We start from the raw sequence: 20197 nt of genomic DNA, 5'->3' as shown, positions 1-20197 counted from the left end.
AATAAGGGGTTAACCAACATTTGAGGGTGCCCCATCACGGTGTACCTTACAGCCTACTACAAAAGGTATCATGGCTAAAAACCCAGGTCTTTGGTGAACTTTACTTCTGTAGAGATGGCAACATATACTTTATACAACATTCTGTCATCACACGACATCCCAAAAATACACATTTCTTTACAAACTATTCTACCATTTCAAGGAATTGTCAATAAATCCAAGGTCCAAAATTCAAGTTCATTCATTTACACAAAGATATGCACTACACCTTAGAATCACACTTCAGATTTCTTATTTTCATTATTTCATTATTTCAGAATTTCAGAGTTAGACAATCACACATTGAATTGAAATGACATTGTTGGATGATATATCATACAAGACTGTAAGATATGTCATGTCATTCCATCCTCACTGGCCTGTTTACTCTATCTGCTCTATCCTGCGAAGGGGGTTGACCAATGTGTGAGGGCGCCCTGTATCCTGCGAAGGGGGTTGACCGATGTGTGAGGGTGCCCTGTCAAGGCTTACGTTGTGAATATTTCCAAGTATTTGTAGAGAGGCTGTAGTCAAAACCCACCAGTGTAAAGTTCTTGGCTAACACACATGACATGTCTGTGTAACAATGTATATTTTTGTGATTTGCATCCATGTACAAAATATCAACCAGTCTGACTTCATCAAAACAATGAAATTCCCTTACACTATAAAAGACACTACACATGATGTGATCAAACAACTCTGATTGTTAGTGACAGCTTCTGCTTCTCCCTACCAGGACCATCTTTGACACACGGCTCTAAAACTGAATGGCAACCAAACGTTGATAAGACTTTTCCTGATGAAATCATCGCATGTATCAAAAGAACAATCAGGATAAACACTATTAGCAATCTGTTAGCTATCATGTCCACAGTGCTGCATTCTGTGACTGCACTAGCTTTCCAGAGTTAGCCTACTCACAGATACAGTGCCATGGACAGGCAAGCAAAGGAATCACTAATGGCTTTTATCCTGAACCCCTCCCCCCCTCCCCTCCCCCGATGTCACGTGAAATCCTGATTGCTAGGAGAGCCCCCCCCTCCTCTCGCCATGTCACATGAAATCCTGATTGCTAGGGCTCTCCCTGTTAAACCACTAGAGGGCACTGTTTACTGAAAGGTCTTTTACTTATATTATGCCACCTGATAACATATACACATTTCATTTGGTGAACGTGTTTTCATGTCTAAAATATGAAATTGTTTTAAAAACAGAAAAGGAAAGGAAGCATGAAATGGAAGTGTAAATGAAGGAAAGGGAGGTGATTTTTGATAAAATAATTTCAACAAAATACTAAAAGCAAGTAAATAGAAGGCTGTGTGCCTATTTCTCTAAAACAGTTACAGAAAGCTGAATAATATAACACCATGGGAAGCCATATCAGAATTTAAAATCAAGGTCTGCATTACTGTAGATGTAGGCATTTATCTAAGGTCAATGTAGGTCAAAGGTCATCAAGAGTTCATCTAAGGTCATACATATCCATGTTAGCAGTCTTAACAATGACAAATACCATAATACATACAATCATCTGTAAATACTTCACATAGAAATCAATCTACACTTTACAACAAAATGGAAAATTTTGAATCCCTATCTCAATTATTGTCTCAATAATTCTATCAAATTTCATAAACTGTTGAAGGTGTACTCTGGTCCATTTTTATACAATTAACACTGTTGACTATTTCCTTGATTCTTTTTGTACTTGCAGCTATACAATTTAGCATTCTGTCGTCGATTTCCTTGATTCATTTTGTCTGCTTTCAGCATGTCCATTTCACTCCTAGCTATACAATTTAACACGCTGTTGTCGATTTCCTTTGATACATTTCATTCTGCTTTCAACCTGTCCATTTCGTTCTCACAGCTACACAATTTTAACACTATGTTTCGATTTCCTTGATTCATTTTGTCTCCTTTCAGCATGTCCATTTCATTCATAGCTGTACAATTTAACACTGTATGTGTTGTCAATTTCCTTGATACATTTCATTCTGCTTTCAACCTGTCCATTTCGTTCTCACAGCTACACAATTTTAACACTCTGTTTCGATTTCCTTGATTCATTTTGTTCTGCTTTCAGTGACTTGACCATTTTATACTCAACAGCAATTAATACTCTGTTGTTGATTTCCTTTTGTTCCACTTTCAATCTTTCCATAATACACACAACAGCTCCACAAATAACACTCTTTTGTCCATTTCCTTGATTCGGTATATTTTGATCTGATTTTGTCAATTTCATACTCACAGCTGGGTTGCATTATAGTGCAGATATATATGATGCACAAGTTGTTGATATCAATACTGAATGTGTAGTACTTATCACATATAAAGAGCTTCAGGTTATTTCCATTAAATATCACATTGACAATTTACATAGTCAGTTCCATCCATACATGGTTGTACAATATATTAGAATACAATATTCCACATCAATGTACAGTCAGTCAGTCCATCCATTCAATATCAGAGTCTAATATTCCACATTTAGACATGATTGAGTACGGTTCATAAAAACTAATAACTTTCTTGTTTCCAGTTTCTTTGTAGATTGCACATACATCTTTGTAATCCATGGGTAACAACACCACACACACTGAGTCGACCTCACGGAGTTATACAAACTGACAATATTGTCATCTCATGTTAGACTTCCAGGCAATGGCAACTGTATATAACTCTGATTACTCCATCCGAAATTAAATATATCCAACATGGACACATTTGAATTGACACTTTGCTCCAGCAAGTTCCATTTTACTCAATATCTATGGAAACAATATCCATGGAAACATAAGAATCTATGTGTTGCTCCAGCAAGTTCCATTTCACTCAATATCCACTGGTGTTTTTGTGACCAGTCTGTAACCATGGTAACTGCTTCCAGCAATACAGGATCAGCTTTCTTTCTCCTACTTCCGTACATTCCATAAAGCTAGAGGCATAATTTAACTAGTACTTTCCATGGTGAATCTTCCATTGTTACTATGGCAACACATACTCCACCATAAAAGTTACTCATAATATCAAGTCGGCAGCGTAGCAACACAGGTCTGTAACTAGTGCTAGTGTTGCTATAGCAACATAAATCTTTAGTATAAATAAATTGGCTTTACCAAAGTGCATGGACAGGTATAGAGTCGACATAAAAGAAGACTGTCCTGAAATAAATCTGTATAAAAACTTTGTAGACATTTCTTCTGTATTTCTAAATAGGAACATCTCTGTATTTGGGGTCAAGGCATGTCAAAGGTCAACTTTGGGTCGATAGTGCAGCATCAATGGTGTTTCCTGAAAGACATAAATAGTTTCCTCAGATGTCGAAAATTTTTCATTTCATTCTATCTTACTTCCTTTGTACTCATCAAGACTGGAATAAATGAATATGTAGGATTTATTCTGTACTTCAAGTTGTCAACATTGCATTTTGATTTCGTGACAGAAACCAATAATTCATTTTATGTACTTAGTTATTTTCACTTCACTTTTCTTATTTATCATGTATTTTGTATATTGTATATACTTATGTCATTTTGTATGACTTCAGCTTTCTAGTTTCTGTTATGACAATTGCAAATGTTTGTACATAAGGCCAGTGGCCATAGCACTGAATAAAGAATTGATTGATTGATTGATTGATTGATTGATTGATTGATTGATAGATTGATAGATACACACTGCAATGGCAGAATTAATGAATATTCCCATATATACGAAGGGTATTTTGTGTTTAGTGTTTTCTGTATACTTCTACTAAAAATCAATAAAAAGCAATTTAAACCTGTCCTTGAGATGCAATGAATTTATAGGGACACTGTGATAATACATTCTCACCTTTTTGAGTATCAAATCAATAGCTAACATTCCATTATAGCACTTTAAGCTTGGCCTTAAAACTGATCTACCTGACTATAGAGGATATATTCGTAAACCTGTCATGTAATTGTGTGTGTGGGATTCACATTTGCAATTGTTAGGGCAAAAAGATCATAGCATAAAAGAAACCATAGTTTTTATTTTAAAATTTCCCCACCTTTCATTACCTTAGAATCTAATACCTCAGTAAATACAACATATCTTATCAGAATTGGTTGCCATGACTACGGGTTAGATGGGTAAAGAATCAGGACAACTGATAGAATGCTAGTAAATTCTACAAGGATAAGTTCATCAAAACTACATGAACTCAATTTCCTGTAGTGTGAATTTTCATTTATAATTCATGAGTAGATTAAATGATGTTCTATGAATTTTGTAAGTATTCTGTGACAACACCTTGACAGTGAATTTCATTTTTGTCTGGTTTGGTAATTTCACATGGCTGGTTTATTGAGATTCACACACGTAAACTGATAACTTTACACTTCTATAAAGTATAGCCCACGGCAGAATACAGGAAATAGAGTTTGTTACTAACATTAGACTTTTCTGATTGAAATAACACATAACACAACCCCCGGCCAACTCTTCACAAAATACTCAATTCTGATTCTATCCAATATTTATTTCACAGCTTTGTGTATTAAAATGATAGCAAACAAAGGTTCTTAATAAATTATTGTCAATTGGACTAAACTTAATTCATAAATATATATTTTAAGAATATTTCCATTAAAGCTTGGAATTATGGCTCCTGACTGTTAGGTTTTTGCATTGAACAACATTTTACATGAAAATAGATCACATTTTAAGAAGTGCCAAATATCACTTCCATTGACTTGTGAGAATAAATGTTTTTTACTTTAGGTTCATAAAAAACACAGAATATTGCAAGTCACAGAGTTCCACAATTACTGAGTAATCCCAAATTTTCCGTGGGGTAAATTTACACTTTTATTTCCTGTTATTTGTGCCAAAGCCAAATTATTTCCTGCCATTCGTGACTGAGGTATGTTACATGAGCCGTGAATAACTGAAAACATTTTCACCAACATCTCACGCACATTTATTTTATTGACAATGGTGATGGGATGTTCTCAATAATGCAAAGTTCTGAGTCTACGAGAGACATCACATGATTTCATTTGGTTGACGATGTTGACAATTCTTCAATGTGTCTCTACTATTTACAGTCTTATCCAACATTTGCTAAGTCCATCTTCAAAAGCCAGTCTGAAATTCAGAGTCTGACACTGTTTGATGGGAAATGTCATAAAATGCTGGAATATTACTATGAACCTAGCCCAGAAACTTAGCTATCTGTTATCTAGCTTAAAGCGCCGTTCACCATGAACCAGTATTTCAAGTCAGATACCCAAGTCTCTATACTATTTTGAACATCAACAAAACTAAAAAAAAATTTTAAGTTACTCCTTACCCTAAATCTCCACCTTGTTATAACTACAAATTTCAGTGTATGGTCCTTGCCTAGGATTTCTTCATTGCATAGGATATCCAGCTGGAAAATATCAGGTCAAAGGTCAAATATTTACATACATCCCAATGAGGTGCACAACGAGTCCAAATTTCAAGCCACTTTGATTGCCAAAAATTAACATATTACGTGAAAGCTTGTATGTAGGCATTCTCTCTGACATGACAATCAAATGATGGATTTATGATTTCAAAAAAATGAAAATAGTTCCCTAACAAATATAATCTTGACTCTTTGTTTTTGTGAAAGAAGAAACTCAGGGTCAGTCAGGTAATCAGCTGTGTAGCGATAACAGGTTCCTTGGTAATATATGCAGATTGACACAGATTTTCATTGAGATTTCAGAAACATGTTTTACTTTCACTCTATTCAGAGGCCCTTTTCTATAAAGTGTGCCCTCTTGTGGCAGTGAGGTATCAGAGTGGATGCTTAAGAGTCATAAAACTGAAAAAACATAAGACTAGTGTGTTGTTATGTAGAAATACATGAACTGCCATCATGGTATGCAAATGATATGATGTCATATAAATATGCAAATCTAACTTTAATAATAATGAATCAACCACTAGAGGGCAGTATTCATTGGAAAGGTGACAGCATATATATGGGGGACTAATGGGAAATGAACCAGTTCATTAGTATTTAAATTTCACTCTCGTTAATACTTACGTCTTTATGAGTAATAAGATTAAGTTTCTTTGCGATAAATTTCTTGAGATGTGTAACGGTTGCTTGCGATGAGCAGCGTATATATTTGCGTTTCAAAGAACGCAGCTTGTAACTATTGCACTCCAGACAAATATTAACTTGTTCATCACTGCGATGATAATCGTTATCATCATCAGTTTTGGATGTTGATGCATCATCTTTTGACTCTTCATTTTCTGATTCGGAACCTGTAAGAAAAAGCAGAAAATAATTTTTTAAAAACTCATATCAAATACTGGTAGACTGATTTGAGTCAGTGCTGAAAAAATATTTTTTGTTGGTTCTAAATGAAGCGAGTCAAAATCAAGTTCTATCTCCTACTTGTGGACTCACATTTACTGTCTGAATACTAACACCTAGCCTAGAGTCGAGCTGTGTTGGCATTTTGACTATCACCTTCCCACTCATCTAGCTTTTCGCTAGCATTATTTTTACTTCATGAAGCTTTGGCCAATGAGCTGACACAAAGTTTTCTCATTTTTAAAAAAGTTTCCTGTTGCAGGATGACGTCACTAGCATCACCATGTGATTAGAACCAACAAGGAAGTGGAGCAGTACAATGTAACATGATAACCACATCATGAATATTGCCGTGTTTAATTTAGGTTTGAATACACAACTGTTAGGGAAATGCTAGGCGTGAGGGGAGACGATAGTCAAAATCTCCACATGACTTGAGTCTAGACTAAGAATACGCTTGAACTAGTCAATGAATTGATCTACTAAATTACAGACAACGTAAGGAAATCACTACTCATGATTTTATCGTATACGAAAGGTATCCATTTCAGTGAATCACTAGCAATGTGAACAGACCTGATTAACGTTCTTTTAATCTGTATATCCATATTGAGATGAAGACTCACAAAAAACGAGTCGTCTGATAGAAAATATTCAAATTTTACACGTTAAGAGATTGCTATAAAGTATAATTAAGCACTACTGTATTCATCTTTAGGGAAACCTTAAACACTAAGCATAATCAATAACAACTTCAATTAGATAAGAAGTCCTTCAAGTAGTTGATATTAGCCTGTATCTAGAATGAGATTAGATTTATTACACGCAATCTATCAGTCTAGTTCTATACTCATGATGGCTAGAATCGAGTAAACGTACTAACTCCTAAATTTGGTCAAAAATATCATTCTTCGGAGCTAAAACATACAAGACCATGGCTTTGCTATGATGAAGTACATCTGCGTAAACCAATGTCAGTGTTTTTGCTAAGGTTGGCATGGTAACAGAAAGAGGGAGAGATCTGGTAAAACTGGCATAGTTTCCATATTATATATTTTGTATCATAATTTTGGTGGGGAACCGTGGTAAAATGACTCAGGTAGATTTTACCTGCTTATCACCCTTCACAAAAACACTGACCATGATAGATACCTTTATGGTTGTTCACAAACTATTACAACACACAGGTTATTACAGTGCTCTGCACTCTTACTGGATAATTTTAGAATTTACTATTCAAAAAATTTTGGTTTTTACATTTCCCTGTTACTAAGTTTCAGAATTTGATATAGAATTAGGGGACAATAAAGGGGCATGTCAGAGGTTGTGGTTGCAATTGACTGGATTTTATATTGTACCATACTACGTTTACGACTACATAACTATGTTTATCAACAGGCTTAAACTATAGGGTCAGTTGGGCTATCAGAAACACATAATTTTTTTGGCCTAATATACGTGTATGCACACTCACCCTGTCTAGGACACTGCATTCCATGATAGCTATAAAATTCTTTTTCTCGCCTTTCTTCATCTGAAAGATAGTAAACAATCAAGTTCAATATACAATCAAAAAGAAACATTTTATTTTGATATGCACAAATATTATTTTTTTGACTTTGATAAGGACAAATATATCATCACATTCTGTATCATACAAAGTCAAAATCTTATTTGGCAAATATAAATATACAAATTAAATTTTTTTTTAATCACAGCTATTTACTGGAAAATATATACAAATAACAAAGACAAATGAACAGTGTATATATATATATGTGTGTGTGTGTGTGTGTGTGTGTGTGTGTGTGTGTGTGTGTGTGTGTGTGTGTGTGTGTGTGTGTGTGTGTGTGTGTATATAATGAAATAAATTTATACATATGTTTGAGTCTTACCTATTTGAAGTCTTGGTACTAGTTTATAGACGATGTCTTGCATAGTGCGGTCATGCCTGCCAATAGACAAACAAACACAGAATATAAAAACTGACCATGATTTATATGCTGGGATAATAAGTGGCTGTGAAACCGCCTCAAGCCATGAAGTTAGTTACAAATCATTGGTGAAATGAGAGTGTGACTTAAAGAATGTTTTAACTGACAACCTTGTCACAGTGTACATGTCCAACCATTTGTAATGCTGGAAGAAAACAATTACTGTAAATGTCGTTGAATGATTTAGGATGACATTATTCATAACAACATGACATTATACATGCTGCATGGCAGGTCATGCCATCATCCATGAAGCAATACAATACATACATACATACACCCAAACATGACACCACAATTCAATATGACATCGTACCACATACACCCAAACATGATATGACATACTACATACATGTAGTCTAGTGATATCCTTTATTGAATCTCAGATCTCTATTCATGATTTGATACCATCTAGACTATAAGTACCATATGGATGGCACAACACAACACAACACAACACAACACAACACAACACAACACAACACAACACAACACAACACAGCACAGCACAGCACAACACAGCGAAACACAGCACAGCACAACACAACACTACAGAACACAGCACAGCACAGCACAACACAACACAGCAAAACAACAGTACAGCACAACACAGCACAACACAGCACAGCACAACACAACACAACGCAACACAAAATAGCTCAACACAACGTAATTAATGCAATGTAATGCAACACACTACAACACAACGCAAAACACAACACAACACGACTCAACATAACCAAACTCAATACAACAGCAGTATATGAAGAATATACCTCACATTTTCTTTCACTTTTAACTATATCATTATTGACAATGTCTGATGCAATTTGACACAGAACACATGTCTGGCCCATCTTGACCAATGATACCCTGTTATCTTCTGACACCAGTCTGTGTCAACAATGTCTTTTATTTATTTAAACATTTTCTGTTGCATGTCCGGAGGACAATAAGTTGAATAACATATTTTGGCATTTCCATTGTTACTATGTCTGTCTATGTGACATAAAGTAAACTTACCCGATATACTGCAGTGGATGACTTTGATGTATTACAATAAGACAGGTGGGGCATGTATTATGTTCCTCTAAAAACTTGACGATACAACTCTTACAAACTGTGGACAAACAAGAATAACAATGGCTCTCTTGAGTACAATCTTTGACCAATATTTCATTCATACATTGCTGTAATGAAATAACTCTACACAAAAGGTGAGACCAGAGTGTTCATGCAAAAGGCAATAAAGAAAGGTCCAGCATAAAAGTTGTCTACTACATGTAGTTCTCTGAAAAATAAAGAAATGCTACTACTGTGGGTAGCTTGTATTGGGATAAAAGAAAACAAGGAAGTCCATAAGTATAGGAGTCATTTATCACCCTGGTAAGGTCAAGCAGCACAAGCAGCACTTAAATGGCAGTCTTAGAAATGTCAATCAAAGTTGGTTAGCCTGTGTGTGCAACGGCAAGTATAGTGAGGACTAATCTTGTTAACATATATGGTTGGTTTCATTCTGTGGTACTACGCATGCCTTCACTGATAGGAAACTTGTAAATTCAAACATTGCCACAGAAATGCCTTCACTGATATCAGACTTGTAAATTCGAACATTGCCACTGAAATGCCTTCACTGATGGTGGACTTGCAAACTGTCACGTTATCACAAAGTACAGACCTCTGCTAAAATGTGTGATGTTATGGTCATATCAATGGGTCATTGCTGATAACCCTTCCTATGTAGATAGGACGATGTACACTAACATACAGAGACATCTCACTAATAATGCAAGACTGCAAATATTGAATTCATACTAGCAGACTAAAAGAGGTGTTGTTGGCCTCTACCATACTGCCATCACAACAAATGCAATGTGACAGTAATGTGCAGTGCAAACTTTCAGTTTACATCAATAGTATTGTCACCAACATACTAGATTGCTAGCGTGATACCCATACTACCCTGTCATAGAAATACCTTTAGTAGCTTGAAATGAACATGGTTCCAGGCAATGCCGTCACATCATTATCTTAATTCAAAACCTAAATGTTTACTTATTCTGTGATCCCTTTGGGTACAAACTCTACAAGTGTGAGTTGTTATTATAGACCAGTAGACACAAACCAAATAGCATCATTTTCCATTCGCACAACAAAATAGTGTTTAAAGATATAGATATATGCAAATATACAGTATAGCCATTGTGAGACAAACATTGAAATAAATCGAAACACAAAACATTTAAAACCAATTAAAGACTCGTTTCGTCTCTAAACTAATAACGAGACTAAAATGTACATATACATGTAATATACTTATGCATTTTTGGTCATCTTTTTATCCCAATTAAAGGGGAGAGTAAAACATTTTTAATATACCGTAGTCGTATATAAGAAATTGAATTGCTCATCTTAGTTGAACATTACGATTCTTTGCACTAGTAAACTTGCTTCTGATATAATCAAAATAAATAAGATATATGTATTGTACATGATCACAAATGTAAATATACTAATGTAAGAAAATTAATCAGATGTTTATGTGTGCTTGAGTATTATTAAATCAGGCAGACATGTATATAGCTAATTTTATCAATCATTCGGTTGTTTTCCCTTGTTGAGTCTACTTCAGTGTCTAAACTCCCATATCAACATCCTAGGACTTCTATTATCTAGTGACGACAGCTGTCAATCAAGCTATGCAGCGATGTGATTGGCTAAGCTGTTAGCTATGTCTATTTCGTCTTTTGTCGTTATTTTCTATAAATAGTTGTGAGTTGAAGTAGCTGTCATCATACAAGTACATGACCTGACATACATTTCAAGTAGTAATCACGGATGGATAAACATTCCTTAGACGAGTTCAAGGTCCGGTCAGCTCCTTGTGTTATCCTACATATATGCAGAGATATCGCGTCTATCAAACAACTGTTGGACAGATACGGATGAACGATGAAGTTTACAATACTGTCAACTACACATTAAAGAGACTGTGGTTTACAACCATGATAAAACAGCTTTTTTAAAGACAACATCTGCTACTTAAGTATTACTATTTAAACTGTATGATGTAAATTCTCTATGTAAATTGTACGTTTATATATTCAAAACACATCAACCCAGTCATCACTTTTAGTCATTAAAGTGACCATATGGATTACAAATGCCAATATTTTTTTTATGCATGAAACAACTTTACTATGTTTTTTTACTTGAAAAAAGAATGTTAAACAAAATTTACCAAGTCCTTGTTTGTAAGTCAATAAATTGCCAAAAATGTGTAAAATGTTTGTTAATGTACGTACAATAACAAAACTTTTCAGACACTTTGTAGCTTTTTGCAATTTATTGAGTTACAAACATGGGCTTGGTATGTTTTTTCACATTCTTTTTTTTTTAAGTAGGAAAACATATTAAAGTTGTTTTATGAATAAAAAGTCCGAAATAAACACTGATTTGTCATCCATATCGCAACTTTAAGTGCATTTTTATAGTTTATGAGTAATCAAATAAACAAAAAAGTGTGGTTATTATTTGCATAATGGAGGTGCATAACGGTGTGATACACAGTTTTACTAATTTCGCCGTTTTAAATAATTCTTAATATGCATATTATCAAAGTTTATTCATATTATATTTTTGAAATTTACGTTTTGTAATACTGTATAAACTAGAGAATGAGTTGGCAATTTTAATGTTATATGCACAATCCCTTAACACAATAATTCTTTGATTGTCAAATGTATTCAGTGTTATCCTTACAAATCAGGGTTTGAAACTGGGGGATACTTTAACAGTTGGGATAGGGGAAGATGCTATCCGTGGCATTAAATCTCGAGATCTCTGTGAAGAGAGATCATTGATGCCACGGATAGCATGTAGATGATGGGGTAGGGGTGGGAGTATGATGGTGCAATAGCATTTAAATAGGGGAAATCTCTCCTTACCCAGAAGTGCCACTTACAATTATATGCATTCAATTTGCACACCTACCATCCTCACAAAATAGATACAACATGTCTTGTCAAAATAAACGACACTTCTTTTTATCACATTATAGATATTTGGGATTACTGACAAGAATAATCATTCCAATCTTTGTATAATTAGAATTTTATATATCAGAACGATACAACAGAATTGATGAGATTGTCAAGAGAATTTGATGTACAACATACATTTTGTGTATACATCAGGATAGTACAGTACAGTACATGTATATGTAGGTAGTAGTAAATGGCTATTGAACATACATTATAACAGTCAACAAATACAGTTCTTATTATTCAAGGGAATTACTATAAACAGCTGTGCTGTGATAACAAATTTGCTTTATATGACAACCAACCAATCATTGAAGTGAATTATAGGTAGTAATAAAAGTTATGAAATTATGGTTTATAATATGTGAGGTTTTTATTACAGACAATCAATTTTATTAAACATTTTCTTGTGCGTTGCGGCATTTCATCTTAATGTTACAGGCGCATACATGTAACACTGGGAAACTGTTAAATTACTTTGTATCATAATTACTCATTTCTTTAGTCTAGTAATCATATGTGTGGTTATTTCCTATGATCTTTCTCCACCATATAGTCAAATGGCTTTCTTAAGAATGACTTACAGTAGTAGGTTGATGCTAAAACTGAATGCCATATCCAATTACAACTGCTGATCAGTGTGTGATGGATTACTACTGACATGTGATGTTCATACTTTCTCCTACAGGAGTAGCTCAATTTTCAATATGTTCATTTGACTATACATGGAGAGAGAGAGATTGTAGGAAACAACCACATATGGTTACTAGACTAAGCTAAAATTCACTGATCTTTACATAGCAAGTGTCAGTCTCTAAATACACTGATGTTTACAGCAATAATGAACTTGTCAAACCTACTACAAAGACTTTCATATAGGAAATCTACAGAGAACTGAATGACGACAATATTATTTCTACAAGTTATTGGATGGTGTGTACGACACATCCTGATATTTTCACATTAAAAATGTTATCCAACTTCAATGTTACTTTTTTGGAGAGGATAACAAAATCATAATAATTGAAACTACTGTCAGTAGACAGGAATGATTTGCAGACAACTGCAGCTAATACAGTAAATCAAAACAAGATGGCCATAAACTAGTAATATGTATCTCTCTACAAAAATGCATCCAGTCTGTGATTGCTGGTAGTAATTTCAATCCTTTTCCTGGGTATTCAATACTCCGGAAAGGATGTTGTCCTTTAGGCATTATCTTTTCCGGTCTGTAAGGAAAGATTTTCCGAGCTGTAGGGAAAGATAGAGTATGAAGGACAGTCTTGATTCCCCCATTCAAACCAATTCTACTTATGGTATATATTCATGAATCAATGTAATTAGTTGAATCAGTTAAAAGTTAGATTCACATATATTGAAAATAAATTTTGGGTATAGAAGGTAGCAAGCAGTGCATACTCCCTGCAGGGTTTACCCACTTACTTAGCCGAGAGACTTGGCTATGTGACTTGACATTTTGAAGCCAGTGAGTCAAGTCTCTGAGCTACTATTTCCTACATAATAAGAACAATACCAGCAAAAATAACAGGGTTTCCCTTATTTTGCAGCATTTTACAATTTTATGCAATTCACAATTTTATGTTTTATTTCCTTTTGTATCTATAGTTTTTAAATATAGGCAGACTTAGAACCTAGAGAATAGAAAATGATACAATCTATATATTGTTTGTTGTTTTTTGCTTTATTTTTTCACTAAATCGAACAATAACATTAACAGTGAACCTGGTATGGAGTTGATTGATTCAACCTTCATATAGCTATTAAAAGGCATGCAAAAACACAACAAAAAATCTTGAGGTCATTACATTTATTCCCTGTAGTTTTCATCCACATAATATGTTAGCATAGGACCACACACACATATACCGAATACTAAACATGCATACAATATTTTATGAAAGGGTAGGGTGGTCATTTCTAAGACTAGTCTCAGCTAACATCCTATGAAACCCTATACCTGAATGCAGCTAATATTACAAGACATAGTAGATGGTAAAGACAACAAACACTGTATGACCTCTCTGACACCTGTATTTGGTCCAATTGACACTTGAGGTATATGTTTGTTTAAGTGTCTACTGCCAGTTCAGAGTAAGGTATCCCTTGAGGATTGCATGTCTGAACCGTCAGATCTTGGTACCGTTCTTGTCACTAGTTTATTATGATATCTACTTTGGGTGACAACTCAACTGAAACTGCTTTATTTATTGGCAATACTCATCCACTTCTGTCAGGTCTGTTGTACAGATGACTTTTCTGCTAAGCTTTTCCATGTAATGAAGAATAGTATTACCTTGGAAAGTTGACTACAGACAGGTTGAGATCAACATAAACTAAAACTACTGTGGAAACCTTACTGTAGACAAGCTAAGATAGACACAGGGGCACATAGACTGCTAAACACTATATCTAGACTATCAGATATAAGGTTGTAGTCTGTTCGACCTACAGAGATCAACAGAAAATTGTAGCTGAAACAATTCACTTGTGGCTAAATTTACCAAAGCCTAAAAGTTATATTTGAATGCTGACATGTACTTCATTCTCATATAGAGTGCACACTGTTCATTATATCTCACCATACTAAGCTAGAGTTAGGCTCTAGCATAACAAGTACTGTTTGTTTCAGGTGCACTACTCTCACTAATTTGATGTACACAACTATAGTAGTATAAACAGTGGCGAGAATGGGTCTACTGTCTATAGTATAACAGCCAGCCAACAAAATACATCAACCTAGAGCTGAGTAGGTCGTTCTAGTATTTCACCAATTTGATGCATACAGCAACTGCTATTGATTGTGTTGTGAATACATTGGCCTAGGGCAGAGTTCACCTTGTACCAATTTCATGCATACAGCAACGAGTACTGCAATACCAATTTGATGCATACAGCAACGAGTACTGAATTGCAAATACAGTACACCAGCCTGGGGCAGAGTTAACTCTGCACCAATTTGATGCATACAGCAGCCAGTACTGCAATACCAATTTGATGCATACAGCAGTAGTACTGCAATACCAATTTGATGCATACAGCAGCAGTACTGCAATACCAATTTGATGCATACAGCAGTAGTACTGCAATACCAATTTGATGCATACAACAACCATTACTGCAATACCAATTTGATGCATACAGCAGTAGTACTGCAATACCAATTTGATGCATACAGCAGTAGTACTGCAATACCAATTTGATGCATACAGCAGCAGTACTGCAATACCAATTTGATGCATACAGCAGTAGTACTGCAATACCAATTTGATGCATACAACAACCATTACTGCAATACCAATTTGATGCATACAGCAAGCAGTACTGCAATACCAATTTGATGCATACAGCAGTAGTACTGCAATACCAATTTGATGCATACAGCAGTAGTACTGCAATACCAATTTGATGCATACAACAACCATTACTGCAATACCAATTTGATGCATACAGCAGCAGTACTGCAATACCAATTTGATGCATACAGCAGCAGTACTGCAATACCAATTTGATGCATACGGCAGCACTACTGCAATACCAATTTGATGCATACAGCAGCAGTACTGCAATACCAATTTGATGCATACAGCAGCAGTACTGCAATACCAATTTGATGCATACAGCAGCAGTACTGCAATACCAATTTGATGCATACAGCAACCAGTACTGAATTGCAAATACACCAGCCTGGGGCAGAGTAGAGCCTACTTGTATTTCAGTCAGTCTAATTAGATTAGGAATTTGTTATGCAACTTTTAGAACAATAGTGTTAATTACCCCTGTAATTGACAATAGATACTTCAGTTAAGTATTGCTAATTACATTGTCAACAGTATCTGTATACTCTGCCTGTACTTGGCATCTAATTAACAAGATAAAGAGTGTTATTTACACCATCACTGGGAGGTCATCACTCATCAAATTTGTAACTCTGTGTTATCTCCTTATAAATGAATCAGCTCTGATTGCAATGACAGCAGGTATTACTTGGAGGGGATCCAAGATTCACAGTATTACTTTAGAATATTTACTACATGTAATGGTAATGAAATGTACTGTTTGATGTTATCTATCCAGTAAACAGATTTCTGTTTAGAATTGATAAATCTAGACTTTACAGAGTTGATTGAATTGATATGTCAGAGATTGACGAGTGATTAAAAAGGTTTTATGAATCTGTGAATACAATACAAAGAATTTAATTCATCTTCACATGTGTATTCTGATGAGATGGGCATCATGATTATAATGTGATTTGTAATCATGTACAAGTGTGTATGTGTTGTGTGTATGTATGTATGTATGTATGAATGTATGTATGTATGTATGTATGTATGTATGTATGTATGTGTGTATGTATGTATGTATGTATGTATGTATGTATGAATGTATGTATGTATGTGTGTGTGTGTGTGTGTGTGTGAGTGTGTGTGTGTGTGTGTGTGTGTGTGTGTGTGTGTGTGCGTGTGCACGCACCTAGGTAGGTAGGTAGGTAGGTAGGTAGGTAGGTAGGTAGGTAGGTAGGTAGGTACATATGTATGTATGTACGTACATATGTACACATTGACACATACCCACATAGAGATTCATACATATAACATGCACATATGTACACATACTATGTACACACACATGCACATATGTGGTTATGTGTCAATGTGTATGTTATCATTGTAGATATGTGTATATCTGTGTCTATTTATAGTCCAGAGGTATGTGAATGTCATTAAGTATATTTCTGTTACTGGATCTTTACATGTTTATATGGTATGTAAACTGTGAGGGCAGAGGTTGCCATTGACAACACTACATTGGCTACCTATTGTAGTAGTAATTTATGACTGGTTGAACACAAAAGTCTAATACCAAAGAACAAACAAAAGTATATCAAATAATCTATCGTTGATAAGGTAACTAAGAGAGTCTCATAAGACCCCCTAGTCTGATAAGGTAGAGTCTCAATCCAATGAATAGGACCCCCTAGACTTTATATCATTATTACTAGTATGTACTAATTAATTCAATATCAATTAATCAAATGTAGCAATTAACAAATTAAACACTGTGTTGACACTTGAAAGGACAGGAAGTGATGACCTACACTGTTTAAATTAACTAGTATCAGAAGATAGCGGTTACACAACCTTTGCTGTCAAGTTGTGCTATATGATGGATATCGTCTGCTTTACCACTGACAGCATCATGACCAGGGGGAATAGATCTAGCAATACAGCAACATGAATAATGACAACATCCTCAAACAATACTCCCAAAAAAGTTACAGAAAATGCTTTGTCTCTTACATTCATATGTTGATTCTAAGAAAACATACACCATATATTATAGGTGGGGGAAAAAATAATTGTGTATTTCTGATAACATGTCCTCAGGGTCGGTAGGTCAGGATTTTATTTTATTTTACTTTATCTTTTATTTGATCTTTGAAAAACATTGCTTCGACCCCAAAACAAACAAAATGTCAGTCAGAATACCTTCTGTGATAGTTTATATGTACCGACATCGCTGAGGAAAGAAAACAGATGTACATGAAGAAGGTCAAGAAACATAGAATTTCTTATTTTTTTTATTTTAAAAAAATGTTTAGGGTCAGAGGTTATCAGAAACATAATTTTTTTTATTTGGCCTTGCCATCTTTATAGCTGTTTATTTTTCACACATTTTCTTCAAGCTAATATTATAATATCTTGAAGTTCCATGCTATGTACGAATTAAATGTTCATGGACTCTTATGTTCATACAAAAAAATGTAGTTATGAAGAAAATTTATATTCACAGACTCCAACATAGTTAAAACTATTTTGGAAAATGCAATCGTAATTTTAACTACTGACATCTCGTTACCTTTGTCACATATTAGTACATCCCTGATGAAGCTGACAAGATGTGAGAGAAAATTTGACATTTGTATTTGATTCTGTGAGTAAAAATTTATTTCAATCCATTTTCACGTTGTTACTATAAACCTAAATTTAAGAAGTACCACGATAATAACTTCAACAAATAAATCAACTCAAGTTGAACTCTTTAAGTTAAGTTAGATATACTGGAATGATTACGAGACCATACCCTAAAACTTAGACGCTAAACATAATACTATAATGGTTGACACATTTTTTGTTATAATGCAACAGATGCTTATCAGACTGTGTAAGGAGAAACCTCCTTCAAATCATATTATTCAGATGTACTATATATAGAATCTTAATCAGTTGTTTTTTTCATGTGAGTGACTGGCATCTCGCAGTATGGCAACTTTTGTGTTGTCACCCACAGACAACCCTAACATACCAACTACACTAAGAAATGGTGCTATGTACCTCTGCCCTTCTTGACATTAATCAACATTCAAACAAGATCTAATCAAAAGAAACTTATGCTCCTTGGTAAAAATTCCCCACTTTACAACTGAAATGCTACATTTATATCCAATCGTGAACTACAAAATGTAGTTCAGCTGATCAGTCTACCGTTGTTTTGAACTCCAAAAGACTATAAGTTGTAAAAATCGGTTCCCCATGTATATAATGTCAAAACGTCATTCAAAAACCACAGGATGAATTCCTGTGGTGTCACAATAGAAGTCTGAACATGTCAACAACAGTGAATCACAAACTACAAATTGCCCAAGGATATTTCTGTCTGTGTCTTCACTCGCTGAAGTCTTCACTGATAGGCAAAACTACAAATTTCTGATAAATATGATATCACTTGGTGTAATGTGTTTTACAACCATCTGCATACATGTACATGATCAAACATTTATTGTACACAAAAAAGCTTATTCCTATAGGATATGACAAAGATAAATATTGCTGAATTCTGAATCCAAGGAGACAAAACACAGAATAGGTACTATGAGAGTCTATAGTTGTGATATTTAGACTATACACTGACAGAAATATGGTTCATCGGCCTGAGGCTTATCTTCCTGTGACATCCACGACTGCACTTGCTTCACGATTTTTTATCATACACACAAAAATCAGTACATGTATGTTTATTCAAAAGGTAAGGAATAATCTATGATAGTTTCAATATTTTGCTCAATCTTGAAAACACTTAAACTGCTTGTCCCCAACATTATTCTTCATTCAGCCAAGGAAAATACAAGTGACCTAAGGTGGCTTTGTCAGTATGGGTCGCTAGACGAGTAGTAACAAAACCCTTAGGTCACGAGTATTTTCCAGCTGAATGAAGAAAAATACTGGAGTATAATATAATTATACCAGTGCAGGTTAAAGTAAAAAAACGAGGAAAGTAATGGCAATTTTGAATGTTTTGACTCATATTTTGAACACAACAGAGCAACACATGTGGCTGACACGCCAAGGGTATAAATTCCATATTTTTATGTTCAACTTGGCTTATGCATGGTAGAATGAAAATGATGTTGTTGATTAGTAAAGGGAATGATAGAAACTACAACCTAAATTATTAAAAACAAACATTGCTATCCTCAGTATTAAATATCAGTCAGTCAGTCGTATAAAATTTCATATGAAACCATATAGTCCCATTGTGGAATGGCTAGTTATATTCTGTCCTTGTAATTGGACTGAGGATGGCCAGTTGAACAAAATAAAGGTAATTTTTGGAATCAGTGAATCATACAAAGTGATTTTGTCACGATTATTATGTCTAAAATTAAATGAATTTTCCATCTTTTTTTCCTAATATTTAAACTATAAATGTTAGCAAAAAAACACTGGTAGACAATAAACAAACATAGATTCTGTATTTCTATTTTTCCA

General features: G+C 34.5%; 1 protein-coding gene across 1 annotated transcript in view; it reads right to left on the bottom strand.

The window, feature by feature from the left end:
* Positions 1-3219: 3219 nt before the first annotated feature.
* LOC144446734 (polycomb group RING finger protein 3-like) overlaps positions 3220-20197 on the bottom strand; it is a 66171-nt gene continuing 49193 nt past the window's right edge. The window contains exons 4-9 of the mRNA XM_078136555.1: positions 9388-9484; positions 8266-8321; positions 7845-7904; positions 6092-6318; positions 5366-5446; positions 3220-3339 (exon numbers count right to left, since the gene is read on the bottom strand). Coding sequence (XP_077992681.1) covers positions 3295-3339; positions 5366-5446; positions 6092-6318; positions 7845-7904; positions 8266-8321; positions 9388-9484 — 566 coding nt within the window. The 3' untranslated portion in view covers positions 3220-3294. The remainder of the gene's footprint in view (positions 3340-5365; positions 5447-6091; positions 6319-7844; positions 7905-8265; positions 8322-9387; positions 9485-20197) is intronic.

The sequence above is a fragment of the Glandiceps talaboti genome, chromosome 15 (genome assembly GCF_964340395.1).
Source record: "Glandiceps talaboti chromosome 15, keGlaTala1.1, whole genome shotgun sequence".
Classification (NCBI taxonomy): Eukaryota; Metazoa; Hemichordata; class Enteropneusta; family Spengelidae; genus Glandiceps; species Glandiceps talaboti.
Note: the sequence above shows the minus strand (reverse complement) of the source record. Positions and strands in the feature narration are given on the sequence as shown.